The 16,715-nt window shown below is 42.0% G+C and overlaps 1 protein-coding gene across 1 annotated transcript in view; it reads left to right on the forward strand.

Moving 5' to 3' along the window:
• Nucleotides 1-16,346, forward strand: part of LOC126106625 (GATOR complex protein NPRL3) — an 84,988-nt gene extending 68,642 nt beyond the window's left edge. Inside the window, 2 exon segments of the mRNA XM_049912980.1 lie at nt 7,300-7,532; nt 15,674-16,346. Coding sequence (XP_049768937.1) covers nt 7,300-7,532; nt 15,674-15,851 — 411 coding nt within the window. The 3' untranslated portion in view covers nt 15,852-16,346.
• Nucleotides 16,347-16,715: the final 369 nt, after the last annotated feature.

A 16,715-nucleotide genomic window follows, 5' to 3' on the forward strand; every position in this document is an offset into this window, starting at 1 on the left:
ATCAGTGGTCCACGCAAGCTGATAAACTTGGAACACCACAACAAACTGTGTGGATGATTTTGTGATATTGGTTACATTTCAGACCATACAGTCTCCAGCTTTTGCGATAGTTAAAACTGGAAGATTATGACCAACTTCTTCAGTTTTGTGTCACAATGCAGGAAGCACTTGAGTATAAACACTTCGCCTACAAGGTGATATTCAGCAACAAAGCAGCTTTCTTATCTGGAAATGTTAATTTCCACTGTGTGTGTGTGTGTGTGTGTGTGTGTGTGTGTGTGTGTGTGTTGGGTCCAGTACTTCCTTCTGAAATTGTGGCACACAAACGAGATTGATTGGAGGTTAATGTTTCCTTGCAATGTCACAGACAAAGCTGTATGGGCTCTTTTTTCTTCTGTGAAAAGACTGTGATGGTACTCTGTGTGATCAAAAGTATCCAGACACCAGGTTGAAAATGACTTAAAAGTTCGTGCACCCTTCATCGGTAATGATGGAATTCAGTATGTTGTTAGCCCACCCGTAGCCTTGATGGCAGCTTCGAATGGCTGCCCATTCTCCCCAGAGTGCTGCACTGAGGAGAGGTATTGATGTTGGTAGGTGAGACCTGGCACGAAGTCAGTGTTCCAAAACATCCCAAAGGTGTTCTATAGGATTCAGGTCAGGACTCACTGCAGGCCAGTCCATTACAGGGATGTTATTGTCGTGTAACCATTCCACCACAGGCCGTGCATTATGAACAGGTGCTTGATATTGTTGAGAATTGCAATCACCATCCCCCAATTGCTCTTTAAGAGTGGGAAGCAAGAAGGTGCTTAAAACATCAATGTAGGCCTGTGCTGTGACAGTGCCACGCAAAACAACAAGGGATGGAAGCCCCCCCCTCTATGAAAAACACGACCACACCATACCACCACCACCACCTTCGAATTTTACCATTGGCACTACACACGCTGGCAGATGACACTCACTTGGCATTCGCCATACCCACACCCTGCCATCAGACTGCCACATTGTGTACCGTGATACGTCACTCCACACAATGTTTTTCTATTATTCAGTCGTCCAATGTTTATGCTCCTTACACCAAGTGAGGCATCATTTGGCATTTACCGGCTTATGAGCAACCGCACAATCATGAAATCCAAATTTTCTCACCTCCTGCCTAACTGTCATAGTACTTGCAGTGGATCCTGATGCAGTTTGGAATTCCTATGTGATGGTCTGGATAGATGTCTGCGTATTACACATTACGACCCTCTTCAACTGTTGGCAGTCTCTGTCAGTCAACAGACACAGACGAGGCTGGCCTATATACTTTAGTGCTCTACGTGTCCCTGAATGTTTCCAATTCTCTGCTGGCCTATACACTTTAGTGCTCTACGTGTCCCTGCTTGTTTCCAATTCTCTATCACATAGGAAACAACGGACCTAGAGATGTTTAGGAGTGTGGAAATCTCGCATACACACGTATGACACAAGTGACACCCAATCACCTGACCACATTGGAAGTCCGTGAGTTCTGCAGAGGGCCCCATTATGATCTCTCACGATGTCGAATGACTAGTGAGGTCGCTGATAATGGAGTACGTGGCAGTAGGTGGCAGCACAATGCACCTAAACATGAAAAACATATGTTTTTGGGAGTATCCGGACACTTTTGATCATGTAGTGTAGCTCTTACCTTGATATATTGTAGTTGTGGTTGTTTCCACAACCGACAGCCAGTTTCAAAAATTTCATCTCCGATGAGATGGGGCACGTCCTCGCCAGACCATTGATGTTTGTCGCTACCTAAATGACAACTTCCACATCACCGGATTGGGCACAGTGGTAAAGACGTTGTGGCTCCATTCGCTTGGCCTCTCAGGTTGCCTGACCTATCCCCCTGTCACTTTTTCGTTTGAGGGTACATGAAGGACCACATTTATGTACCCCCACTTTGAAGAACACTGAAACACTTCAGAGAATGCATCAATACAGCTATGGTGACCATTGACAGGACATTGCTACATTAGGTGTGGAACAAACTTGGTTGCTTTTTGGATATGTATTCTGTGACCAGAGGGGCACTCATAGAATGTTTGCAGTGTTCCAAATACAAACTTGGGATGAGATTACAGTTCTTTTCATGCATCAATCATACGTGTACAAGTAACACTTTGTAAAATATAGAGTTTTGAAAGCGAGTGAATCACTAATAGTCACCCTGTTTATTTCTGTAATGAAAGAAGCATTTTACTGTAGTTGTGTTATAAAATGGTCATAATATCAGTGTATCTGTGAAGCATATGATACTGTAATCAGAGGTGTTCACATACACACATGTTGCAAAGTAACAAATTATCCAAATAAATCAATTGAATTTTCCATAACACACACAACCACTAGTGGATGCACAATGCTTATATCTGAATCACTTTCACTATTGGTTGTGTGATCACTAGAACAGCTGTCTGTATTTAATGAAATGATAAGTTGTTAATTGCGGTTTTCAGCCACACATTCATTATCCCATGCTTTCATTATTACTTTCTTTGTGTCTGTTTATGATCCTTGAACATTTAAAATTTAACATCGAAATCTTTTCAGATTTCACATTTCTGATAAAGTGTGTGATCTTTTTCATAAAATTCACGAACTATTTGTCTTATATGAAAATTCTTATTTCTCTTAATATTTGTTAAATGTCCTCACATGTTAACTGTACATTACATATAATCAGTCTGGCCCTGTTTTGAAATTTTAAGAAATGTGAACTTGTGCTCTGCATCTATGAATGCAAGTCAAGAGGTTCCTTAGAACCTAATCTTCTTTAATTTGTATTTGCAAACCAAGAGAGTTAAAAAGCTCTGGGTGGTAAATTCTCATCCAATCACTTAGAGGAGCTGGTGTTGAAATTAAGTGAAGTGGAGAAATCAAACCAGGCAGCAGATGGCAAGTGTCATGAAGTTCTGGCCTGCAATAAAAACTTCTGATTTATTTTCGTTTTAATGAATTTATCATTTTTTTTTTTTTAAAAAAGGTACTGCAAAACCATAATTTTACAGCAAGAAGTCCCATGAGCTCTTAACTAAGCACCTAACATAACTGGTAACTGCGGCTTTGACAGAATGATAACTGCTTTCTATGTCTCTGCTGTATTAAAGCAATAAAGCCAGTATAGTCTGAATTTGTTGGGCAACCTTGGAAAGTTTGAGTGTGAGAAACAGACAACAGGTGCCAAATAGTTGCATGTTTGCTGTGACAGTGTGTTTCATAGTATAAAGTATACAATAATAGAAGCAAAAATAGTCCAGTAAACATGTTGGTGAACAAGCCGTGTTGCTTGATAATTGTAGATGTATTGCAAGAAAACTTTTTTTGTTGTACAGTGGTCTGTATGTAGTCATGTTCAGAGTCAACCAGGTCAGCAAAGTTCTCCAAAGAGTTGCTGTAAGCCTAAAGGAAGCTGTGGATCTGCTTGAAATTGTTGGCAACTTTTTGAAGAAGATGCAGTCAGCAGAAGGCTTTAATAATGTGATGAAAGTAAAGCAGTCATCAATCCAAAGATTTTTTTGAACATCAAAGTGTTTTACTAGGCACAGCCCTGTCGGAGGCGGTATGTCGTTGCCTTCCTCTGGCCTTTGCACTGACTTGCACGGCTGATGATAGGGGGGACCTTCTGTTTAACATGGGTTGCAAACCACAGAGCAGCTCAACATTTTTCATGTCAACAATTGTTGTCAGAGGTGAAAGAAGTGATAAGTGACAGATAAAAATACTAGGAATGACTGGAGATCAAACCTGAACATTCAGATTTGCGGCTGGCACTTTACCACTGAATCACCAAATATCACTATGACCCAGTATATGACACCTGATGCCCCCCCCCCCCCCCCCCCCCCGTTCCCCTACTATTTTTATTTTAGAAGCTCCCTGAAAAAAAAATTATTTTTAATATGTACTGAATAATGCAAATTGCAAACTTATATGAATGTATGGGGTCTGTCCAGAAAGTTAAAATTATGCCTGCTCTAAATTTATGCCCTTTATTAATTATCTATGTTTTTATAATACAAGAAGAAATTAAATAAACAAAAAGAAATTGTTTATATCACTTTCGACCTTCACTACATTTTTGTTTACTTAGTCTGTCATCTGTGGTATCAGTACTTTTAATCATCATTGTCATCATCCTAACAAGATAGCAGTGAAAATTATATCTTCATTGTCACAATTATTTGACTGTTTCCGCCAAATATGTTGTTGCTATTTCTGAGGTTGTAGTTACTGTGGAACCTGAGAGCACAGCTTTTCAATGACTTGCACTCCTTGTAATTCCTGCAATGGAAACACTTCTTTGCCAGCACTCTCTTTAACCAAAGCCAACCTAATTCCAACATTGAACCCTGCCTCTCCCAATTCAAACCACCAACCAACTGTAATCCTTCCCACCTAACCACCCCCAGGTCAACATTCAGGAATTTCTTACTTGCAGCCGGCCTTTGTGGCCGAGCGGTTCTAGGCGCTTCAGTATGGAACTGTGCTGCTGCTGCTGCTGCTGCTGCTGCTGCTGCTGCTACGGTCACAGGTTCGAATCCTGCCTCGGGCATGGATATGTGTGATGTCCTTAGGTTAGTTGGGTTAAAGTGGTTCTAAGTCTAGGGTACTGATGACCTCAGATGTTAAGTCCCATTGTGCTCAGAGCCATTTGAACCAATCTTACTTGCAACCTGGCCTCACCATCCTTCCTCAGTTCCCTTCCTAAGAACACCAACCTTTCAGGAGAAGAAAGGATAGCCAAACAGTCTCAAAACAGATCCAGACCTAAACGTCTTTGCAGACAAAGGCTCCAATCCTGCCATGATCAGTTGCAGTGACTACCTGGGGGAAGACCTCTGCCAACTGCCTGTCTCATCCACATATAAAGTCTGCCAGAGTGATCCCATCCCTGAATCCAACATAACCTCCAATCCCTGCTTAAAGTCTTAGGCCCTTCTTAGAACCTCTCCCATGAGTCCATTTACTTCCTCACCCCTGTGACACCCTGCGCACCAACCTTCTGCATGCTTCCCAAAATTAGCAAACCCAGCAATCATCGATGCCCCATTGTGGCTGGTTATTGTGCCATCACTGAAAGGATTTCAGTCCTCATTGTCCAACACCTCCAGCCAGTTGCCTGTAATTTTGCCTCTCAAGTAAAAGATACCAATCACTTCCTTCACCAACTCTGTACCACCCACACCCTCTTACTTCCTGAGTTCATACTCGTCACTGTCAATGCCATCTCCCTATACACCAGCATCCCTCATGCTCATGGTCTTGCTTTCCCAGTGTCCTTCAGACTCCAAACCCGCTACCTCATTCCCCATCCACCCAACTAGATTTATACTAAGACATAACTACTTCTCCTACAAAGGGAAGGTATACAAATAAACCCACGGCACAGCTGTGGGCACCCATGACACCCCCGTATGCCAACCTGTTTATGGGCCATCTAGAGGATGCCTTTGTAGCCTCCCAAAAACCCAAATCCCTGCTCTGGTTCAGGTTCATTGATGGTATCTTCATGATTTGGACTCACCTCACAACAACTCCATCCTCATTCCTTCACAACCTCAACACCTTCTGTTCCGCCCACTTCACCTAGTCCTCCTCAGCCCAATGTGCCACCTTCCTAAATGTTGACCTTGTCCTCTCTGATGGCTCTGCCCACAGCTAAGGACACATTAAACCCACCAGCCATCAATAGTACCTGCATTTTGACAGCTGGCATCTCTGCACCAACAAAAGAGTCTCTCCCAGACAGCCTTGCCACCCAGGGATGGCATATCCTCAGTAACAAGAACTCCCTTTCCCAGTATGCTGAAGGTGTCACCAAGGCCTTCACTGATAGGTACTGCCCCCAGAGCTAGTTTGCAGACAGATTTCCCGTACCATTTACCCACACATCCCCAATCCTCCTACCACCCCCAAGAACTAGCTACAAAAGTCTCCCCTTTGTTACCCAATACCACCTCTGACTAGAACAACTGAAACACATCTTTCATCTGGGTTTTATTATCTATCAAGATGTCCTGAAATAAGGACCCTACCCAAGATCCTTACCACCCCTCCTAAAGTGGTGGTCTATCGCCCATCCCAACCTCCACAACATCCTAGTCCATCCCAGTCGCAGTCCCAATCCCCACCCCTTGTCACACTGATCACATCCCTGTGGAAGGCCCAGGTGCAAGACCTGCCCAATCCACCCAGACAGCAGTCCTGTTACAGGCCTATCCTGCCCTGTGAAAGGCCGGGTCCTCTGTGAAAATAAGCATGTTGTATATCATCTCTGCTGTAACCATTGCACAACCTTTTATATTGGTATGACTACTAACTAGTTGTCCACTAAGGCGAATGGCCAACGCCAAACTGTTGCCAGGATCAAAGTAGACAACCACGTGGCACAACTTGCAGCTGAACATAACATGCTTGATTTCAATGGCTGATTCACAAGCCAGCCCATCTGGACCTGTGCCTCCACCACTAGCTTTTCTGAGCTGCGCAGATGAGGGTATCCTTAAAAAACTTTCTCCGATCCCAAAATCATCCCGTCCTCAACCTATGGTAGCCTGCTGTCCCTACACACTTCACCCAACAGTTTCCTCCTCTCGTCCTAGCTTTTCTTCCCTTTTCAGACTCCCTCACCCTCTGCCAGTGTACCTGCCTGCTGCCTGTCCTTTCCACTTCCCTGCTCTTCTCCTTTTCTGCTGCGCCTGGTTTTTCCCCCTACACTCCACCTCCCGACACTGCGCCTGGAAGTCTCTTGTCCCTGCAACCCCCCCCCCCCCCCCCACTAGACAGTGTTTTAGTGTTTTTCTCTATCCCTACCCATACCCTACTATCCCTCCCCCTTGCTTGGCCCACCCTGAATTGCTAGCAGGGTGACAGTGCACTGCGGTCAGAGCTGCTCGTGGTAGCGGTCATGTGTGCATATGTGTGCTTGCTTGTGTGAATGTGTGTTTCCTTTGCTGAAAAAAAGCTTTGTCCGAATGCTGTAATGTGTAACAGTCATTTTGTTGTGCCTGTCTGCAATTCAGTAGGTTGTCTTTACAGTGAGAGCAGTCTGTCCTTATCCTAATATTATAGAAATGTATTTCTGTTACAGGGGGATGTCTGGTAGTATGTCCAACCTAGCCTCACCATCCTTCACTGTCATTTCCATGATCATTAGATTCAGATTTTGTTTTAAATATCTTACCAAGGAAATGCAACCAACCTCAGATGAAGGAGGGAGTGAGGGACAGTGTTTTCAAACCGACCGGCCCTCTGTTTAAGGCGGGAAGCAGTAGTGGAGGCGGAGGAGGGAGCTTCCGCGGGACTCCGGACGAGAGTGACCTGAGTTCAACTGTGAGTGACGAGGGCATCGGCAGCCTGGTCCCTGACCTCCTGACCCCCGTGGTGGACCAGCCACCGTTCGCAGAGCTGACCGACGACGAGAGAGCCGCCGTGCTGCGTTGTCCGGCAGCTGCCAACCCCGAGGACTTGCGGCTGCTGGCACGGCTCTGTAGGCAAGTTGGCAGCTCTGCTTTTGTACTGACACAGAAACACGACACTTCCCATTTGCTGTATGTACATGATAAGTGAATATGGACGTTCCTAAGAGTTACATAGGATTTCCTTATCCTGCTTTGGTAATGTGGTGCATTTTGCTTTGTGCTTTAATGATTCGTAGTACTTTTGGAAATACTTCTTCAAATTTGAATTTAAATATTGATATGAACTTTGAAAACTTTCCATATGTGCTAGTCTCTGTGTACACTTCTTCCCAAGTTTCATTGTTCGTCATGGCAAATTCAACTCTTTTCAGCTTAGAGAAAATCCTTTTTGTTTTAGTTTTATTTTATACAGAAATGTTTAATTTTAAGATCTTAGTGGAATGCTCTGAAAGGTCATAGTTACCTGCAACAATATGACAACTTTCTTTCTCTATGGCAGTTTACTGGTCAATGATTCAAACTGAATGCTATGTTGCCCTTGTAGCAGTGTTAATCGATAGTGACATCTTATAGCTGTGCGTAATGTTCATGAATGTTTTGCGGAGTCTGTTGGAGCTCATCCTGTTGATCTTTAAATCTCCATAAGTGAAAATGTTCGACAGCAGAAGAGGTTTTCGGCAGCATACACGGACTCGGTCATCCGGGTAGCAGAGCGACTATCAAACTACTCACGGAACATTTTGTCTGGCCGAGTATAAGGAAGGATTGCCGCGGTTGGGTAACAACATGCATGCTGTGCCAAAGGAACGAGATTGGACGGCATGTTGGAGATTTCCCCTCAGTAACAAAGAGGTTCTCCCACGTTCATTTGGACATTGTGGGCCTTCTACCACCTTTGGAAGGCTACAAGTATTTGTCGACATTGGTGGACCGGTATACAAGATGGGCAGAAGGTTCTCCACTATCGGACATTTCAGCAGAGACAGCAGCTCGAATATTTTTGGCTTCTTGGATCTCCCATTTTGGATGTCCACTATATGTGACAACCGATTGAGTATGACAATTTGAATCCACTTTGTTCCAACAATTAGCCAAGCTCAGTGGATCCTGCCATCACCGCACCACCACTTATCACCCAGCGAGTAATGGCATGGTTGGGTGGTGGCACAGGACATGCAAGACAGCATTGTTGTGCCATAAGGACAGCTGGACTTCAGCATTGTCAGTGGTGCTTGTAGGTCTCCAAACTGCCTGCAAATCAGACCTAGGTGCATCCGTGGCTGAACTGGTTTACAGAGAGAACCTCAGGCTGCTGGCAGAATTTCTTGTCGAAGCGACGGAAGCGACAGTGGGCGACATACCTTATTTTCTTACAAGGAAGTTCGCAACCACATGGCACAGCTACGACAGACACCTGGTTCTCGACATGGCACCAACACGCCATTCGTTTACCAGCAGCTTAGCAATTGCCCTTACGTGTGGCTGAGGACAGACGCTGTACGAACACCTCTTCAGCCACCATATACTGGGCCGTATAAAGTACTTGTGAAAGGTGAACGTACGCTGCAGATAAATCATTATGGGAAGCGCCAAACAGTTTCCATTAAGAGAGTTAAACCGGCGCACATGTGGCCACCAGCTGCCGAAGAAAATCGTGACACCAGTGAAGAACTGCCGCCTACACAAAATGATGAAGAGGTGTTGCCAGAAGAGAGCAACATACCAAGCCAGAAGCAGGAAACCACACCGGAAGATCCACCGTTCTCAGGGAAGCACTCTAGGGCGGGCAGAATTATAAAATACAAGTATCCTTATGTGCCCGGAGCTCCACTCTACAGGGGGGAGGGGGGTGTCTGTAGGAACCGCTTGGTGACACAACGACATCACACAGTGGACTTTGGTGTTTATTCTGTGAAGAATGTTATTTACGATGTGTTTATTCTTTGGTTTTGTTCTAGTGCTGTGCCATATCTTTTTATATATCTTGGCTGTGTTATTGTTCCTGTGTTCGACGACATGCAAAAGTACAGTTATATTCTTGAACACACTACTCCCGTGAAAGTAATTACTAATTAGCTTTAGTGGCTTTAACGTAGTATAGGTAGCCTATGGAACATGATAGGCTTGCTTATCTCCATAGCTAGTATCTCAATGCTTTTTTTCACTTAACGAAATAATATTACTTGTAAATTGGGACATAAACTCCTCCTATACATGTATACTTGATCCATCACGTCTCATAATGCTTCTACCATAATGCAGACATTATAGGAGGGTCATTGCAGAAGTTATGACAAGTATTTTTTGCCTCAAAAATGGTAACAAATTAAAAAATTCTGAAATATACGAATAAAAGGTTAGTTCGTTCATATGTAAACATTACTTGTAGGGAAGTTGATGAACACACACTGCCATGAAGATATAGGAAAAGGAAAAATAAGAAACAAATTTTGTCATTTCAAATGTGTTTTACTCTCAGTTGCAACAGTATACAATAGTACAGGGCAGGATCACAGGCTTGTGACATCTTAGAGTCCCTCAAAACGGTCTCCCGATGAATCCGTCACACACTGTCATCCCTGTCGAAGATGAGCGAATGGTCGCATCTCACACATCACTGCTGTGGTAACATCTTCATGTGTTCCAAAGTGTATTCCACACAATGGCTTTTTCTCCTGGAAAGGACTGCCATGTCATGTCATGTCATGTCATGTCATGTCATGTCATGTTACTGTGGCTTCTTGGGGAGACTCCTGACGCCATGGAATGGGTGTACTTTGTAATCTACTGTTGCAACTGACACATTTGCCCCGACAAACTTTTTTTCATAATTTTTCTCGTGCTGTGTCTTTATGGCCGTGTGTGTTCATCAATCTTCCTACGTGTAATGATTACATAATAACTAACCTTCCATTTGTGTATTCCAGAATTTTTTAATATGTTGCCACTTTTGTGACAAAGAATAGTTGCCATGACTTTTGCAGTGACCCTCATAATATCTTCAGAAACATCTAAATAAAGAAGAGTAGTTTATGATATTATGAAAGGGAAAGTTGCTACCCACCGTATAGCAAGATGCTGAGTCGCAGATAGGCACAACAAAAAAATTGTCAGAAATAAGCTTTCGGCCAGCAAAGCCTTCGTCAAAAATAAGACCACACAGAGAGTGTGTGTGTGTGTGTGTGTGTGTGTGTGTGTGTGTGTGTGTGTGTTTTTATACGGAGGTCTTGCTGGCCGAAAGCTTATTTGTGACAGTCCTTTTGTTGTGCCTATCTGTGACTCAGCATCTCCGTTATATCGTGAGTAGCAACTTTTCCTTTCATAATATTGTTACATTTCATCTTGGATTTTCCATTGTTTGATTGATAGTGGTACATAAGGTATATAGGAATTACTACTTAACTTTTTTTTTATTAAACGGCAAGAATCTAGGGAGAAAAAATTATAATATGATACAAGATGTCGAACTGACAAAATCTACTTTACATATAGTAGTCAGCTTACTTATTTTCACATCTTTTACATGAAACAGTTGATTGCATTGGATGTCCCATAATTCCCATTCAGGTTATAATAAATTCATTGAAATAGTGATGAAAGTCATAATTTAAAACAGGTGGAATGAAGACGACGACCATAAAAGCAAGTCAGCTCTGAAAGGACAATAAGTTGTAAAACAAGGAAAAGGGTCTTAAAGATGTACAAGTGCCAGAAAAGTGAGATAGACGAAAATTAGAATGGATAAAAGAATGGTAAAGAGATCCAAAACAAATCAAACAAGACTTAATGGAATGGATCTGATGCATGTTGGTGGGAACTGTCATTGGCAGTTGCCACCATACCTCAAATAATTGTAAGAGATTCAAATTTTGCAAAATAGGAATTGTCATTTGCAATGTATACTAAACTTACTGGTTAGATGCGACCCGCCACTAATTCCTCTCCTGTGCCAACCTCTTCATCTCAGAGTAGCACTTGCAACCTACATCCTCACTGGATGTATTCCAATGTCTGTCTTCCTCTACAGTTTTTGCCCTCTACAGCTCCCTCTGTTACCATGGAAGTCATTCCCTCGTGTCTTAACAGATGTCCTATCATCCTGTCCCTTCTCCTTAATCAGTGTTTTCCTCATATTCCTTTCCTCTCCGATTCTGGATAGAGCGTTCTCATTCCTTATCTTATCAGTCCACATAATTTTCAACATTCACCTGCAGCACCACATCTCAAAGCTTCGATTCTCTTCTGTTCTGGTTTTCCTACAGTCCATGTTTCACTACCATAGAATGCTGTATTCCAGATGATGTACATTCTCAGAAATTTCTTCCTCAGATTAAGGCCAATATTTGATATCAGTAGACTTCTCTTGGCCAGGAAAGCCTTTTTTGCCATAGCTAGCCTGCTTTTGATGTCCTACTTGCTCCATCCATCATTGGTTATTTTACTGCCTAGGTAGCAGAATTCCGTAACTTCAACTTCTTTGTGACCCTCAATCCTGATGTTAAGTTCCTCGGTGTTCTCATTTCTACTACTTCTCATCACCTTCGTCTTTCTTCGATTTACTCTCAATCCATACTGTGTACTCATTAGACTGTTCATTCCATTCAGCAGATCATGTAATTATTCTTCACTTTCACTCAGGATAGAAATGTAGTCAGGGAATCGTATCATTGCTATCCTTTCATCTTGAATTTTAATTCCACTCCTGAACCCTTCTTTTATTTCTATCATTTCTTCCTCAATGTACAAATTGAACAATAGGGGGGAAAGGCTACATCCTTTTTAATACGAGCATTTCGTTCTTGGTTGTCCACTCTTATTATTGCCTCTTGGCTGTTGTACATATTGTATATGACCCATCTCTCCCTATAGCTTACCCCTACTTTTTTCAGAATTTCAAACATGTTGCACCATTTTCCATTGTCGAACCTTTTTTCCAGGTCGACAAATCCTATTAACGTGTCTTGATTTTTCTTTAGTCTTACTTCCATTATTAACTGCAACATCAGAATTGCCTCTCTCATGCCTCTACTTTTCATAAAGCCAAGCTGATTGTCATGTAGTGCCTCCCCAATTTTCTTTTCTATTCTCCTGTATATTATTCTTGTAAGCAACTTGGATGCATGAGCTTTTAAGCTGATTGTGCGATAATTCTCGCACTTGTCGTCTCTTGACTGCTTTGAAACTATGTGGATGATGCTTTTCCGAAAGTCAGATGGTATGTCGCCAGACTCATACATTCTACACACCAACGTGAATAGTCATTTTGTTGCCACTTCCCCCAACGATTTTAGAAATTCTGAGGGAACGTTATCTGTTCCTTCTGCCTTATTTGATCTTAAGTCCTCCAGAACTCTCTTAAATTCTGATTCTAATACTGGATTCCCTATCTCTTCTAAATTGACTCCTGTTTCTTCTTCTATCACATCAGACAAATCTTCCCCCTCGTAGAGGCTTTTCAGTGTATTCTTGCCAACTCTCTGCTCTCTCCTCTGCATTTAACAGTGGAATTCCCGTTGCACTCTCAATGTTACCACCCTTGCTTTTAATGCCACCGAAGGTTGTTTTGACTTTCCTGTAAGCTGAGTCTATCCTTCCAACAATTATTTCTTTTTCGATGTCTTCACATTTTTCCTGCAGCCATTTCATCTTAGCTTCCCTGTACTTCCTATTTACTTTATTCCTCAGTGACCTTTTTGTACTTCCTCCTTTCATCAATCAACTGAAGTAGTTCTTCTGTTACCCATGGTTTCTTCACAGTTACCTTCTTTGTACCTATGTTTTCCTTCCCAACTTCTGTGATGCCCTTTTTTGGAGATGTCCATTCCTCTTCAACTATACTGCCTACTGAACTATTCCTTATTGCTGTATCTATAGCCTTAGAGAACTTCAACTGTATCATGTCATTCTGTAGTACTTCCGTATCCCCCTTCTTTGCGTGCGTATTGATTCTTCCTGACTGATGTCTTCAACTTCAGCCTACTCTTCATCACTACTATATTATGATCTAAGTCTATATCTGCTCCTAGGTACACCTTACAATCCAGTATCTGGTTTCGGATTCTCTGTCTGACCATGATGTAATCTAACTGAAATCTTCCGTATCATATGGTCTTTTCCAAGTATACCTCCTCCTCTTGTGATTATTGGACAGTGTATTTGCTATTACTAGCTGAAATGTGTTACAGAACTCAATTAGCCTTTCTCCTCTCTCATTCCTTGTCCCAACCCCATATTCTCCTGTAACCTTTTCTTCTACTCCTTCCCCTACAACTGCATTTCAGTCTCCCATGACTGTTCGATTTTCATCCCCCTTAACTACTGTAGTACCCTTTTAATATCCTCATACACTTTCTCTATCTCATCATCTTCAGCTTGCTACATCGGCATGTATACCTGAACTATTGTCGTCTGTGTTGGTTTGCTGTTGATTCCGATAAGAACAGCCCTGTCACTGAACTATTCACAGTAATACACTCTCTGCCCTACCTTCCTATTCATGTCTCACCAGAAATCCTTGTCTACTTTCCACTTCACTTCACTGACCCCTGTTATATCTAGATTGAGCCTTTGCATTTCCCTTTTCAGATTTTCTAGTTTCCCTACCACTTTCAAGCTTCTGACATTCCATGCCCCAACTCCTAGAACATTATACTTCCGTTGCTTACTCAATCTTTTTCTCGTGGTAACCTCTCTGTTGTCAGTCCCCTCCTGGAGATCTGAATGAAGGATTATTCCGGAATCTTTTGCCAATGGAGAGATCATCATGACACTTCTTCAGTTACAGGCCACATGTCCTGTGGATACACTTTACATGTCTTTAATGCAGTTGTTTCCATTGCCTTCTGCATCGTCATGCTATTGATCATTGCTGATTCTTCCGCCTTTAGGGGCAGTTTCTACCGCTAGGACAAGAGAGTGCCCTGAACCTCTGCCCGCTCTTCCGCCCTCTTTGATAAGGCCGTTGGCAGAATGAGGGTGACTTCTTAGGCCGGAAGCCTTCGGCCACCAATGCTGATTATTAATCAAAATTTAAGCAGTAGCAGGATTCGAACACGGGACCGAAGACGTTTTGATTATGAATCAGAGATGGTACCTCTAGCCCACCAAGTAATTACCATACTTTTTAACATTATATTTGTATTTTCAGGACGCCTCCCCAAATTGAAATTATTTACAGTTTTCTTTCTCTTCTGGGTAAGCCGTGTCAGCTGTTTACTTGTCACTCACGCACATGCTCAGTATTCTGCTAGCAGCTACCTGCGATGCTTTTTACCGATGTCCATAAGTTCTGTTCCGATATGAGTTGTTTTATTTATTTTGCATCTCTTTATCATTCGTTTCTCAATCCTGATTTTATTCTGTTGTGCTTTTCACTCTGTCTTGTCGTTTGATCGCAACTACTATTTAATATCACTGTACATCTTTAAGCCCATTTCCCTTGTTCTACAACTTTATTGTCCATTCTGAGGTGACCTGCTTTTATAGCCATTTTGACTGGGAATAATGGGACATCCATTGTGTTCAACTTTTTCATGTAAATGATCTGAAAATAAGTTGACTACTGTATTTATATTTGCTTTTGTCAGTTACGCATCATATATCAAGCATCATGTTTTATTCTCTGTAGATTCTTGCCATTTCTAAAAAGGAATTCGAAATTTTTATATCTTAAATCACTCATGTACTACATTTCTTTATTTAGATGTACCTGAAGATGCAGTTCGAATATTTGGAAACCAGTAGTACTATAAAAGGATCATACAACAGCCATTTGTGATTTATTTTTCAAGAATGTCTAGTATAATGACATGTTATGAGTTTGGAGCTACATGTGTTATTTGAGATCCCCCACACCATTGTTCTGTTATGCAAACAAGTGAGCTATCAGTAGCCTGTTTCATTTTATTTCTTATGGACTGGATATTTTGCTAGTGAACTGAGAAACACTGAGCACTGCTTACATTGAAGACTTTTTGTTTTGCTTGCCTTGGTCTGACTGATACGAATTGAGATAGGTAATTTGAAAACAAAAATGTCTGTTAGGGTATATGAAACCCAACTTTCAGTATACAAAAGTTTAGGCTATCACGATCAAAGATCATATGATCTGAGCAGTGATTAGGCCTAATAGGAATGCTCGCAATTGATCTAAGATTGACATAAAGTGCAGAGAAATCAACAGAATTACATCACACTTTGTTTTCTGTCGACAGGGCAGGCTATTTGCGTGGAGAACACCACCTGGAAGAGATCATGTACCAGGAGAACCTGCGCCGATCCACACTGCTCCAGCTTCTGGACAAGTTCCGTGACGTCCTAGTTACCTGCGATACTGAAGACCCCGACATAGCAGTCTTCCACACACACACCGACAGTCCAGGTATCTGCTAAGCCTATATTTGTGCAGAAAAAGGACAGGAGTGGACGCTTTTTCTGCAACTGGAAAGTGTGTCTGTGTCAATTACCCCAAATAGCATTTTGTGCTGTGGATGGTATCTTGTTCCTAAGTAATAAAAGCTATTTCTTTATGATGTGGCCAGAATCACTAGTTCGGTAGTTCACCATATCTCGACGACCATTCCATGTGTGTTAAAACCAAGTGGAAACCAAAACTACGAGGCACAGGAAAGTACAAATGTCTGACTTGTATTTACTAAGGAACATACTGAATAATTGAAACTCTGTGCTACCCAGTTTTAAGCCAGTGTACAAAACTGTGATGTAAAATTTGTGCCTCTCCTCTGTTACCATAAAGACAATCTGTGATGTTTTCTTTTTTTTTTTTAAATTGTGATTTCTGTTATCCGTAAAGTTTTACCAGAAGCATATGTAGCTTACACAGAGCACATTTGTGAGCTCTGTGCAATAATTTTGCATGTGTTGAAAGGCCAGTTTGCTTCTGTATTTACAGATTTTTTTTATAAATAAATATTTATATACTGTTGTGTGTGTTTTCTTTGTTACTTGGATGTAATAGTAGTAGCAGTGGTGGTGATAATAATATTTATTGGTCTTTTCATTTAACAGAATGGTATTAGACATGTCAGGTTGTACAGAAGTATAGAATCCTGATACAAACATTTCCACTACAGCTGTGTTACATACAAATGAACTCCCTGCCTCATACTGTGTCATCCCACACTATTGGTATGAGACCAGCAGCAACCGGATAGTGGAATTGCCATCCCCTGTGTAGGCTGCCAGGAACAGCACAACACAAATAGCTGTGCTTGGAACGGTGGTGTGACCACAAAG

This window comes from Schistocerca cancellata, chromosome 10 (genome assembly GCF_023864275.1).
Source record: "Schistocerca cancellata isolate TAMUIC-IGC-003103 chromosome 10, iqSchCanc2.1, whole genome shotgun sequence".
Classification (NCBI taxonomy): Eukaryota; Metazoa; Arthropoda; class Insecta; order Orthoptera; family Acrididae; genus Schistocerca; species Schistocerca cancellata.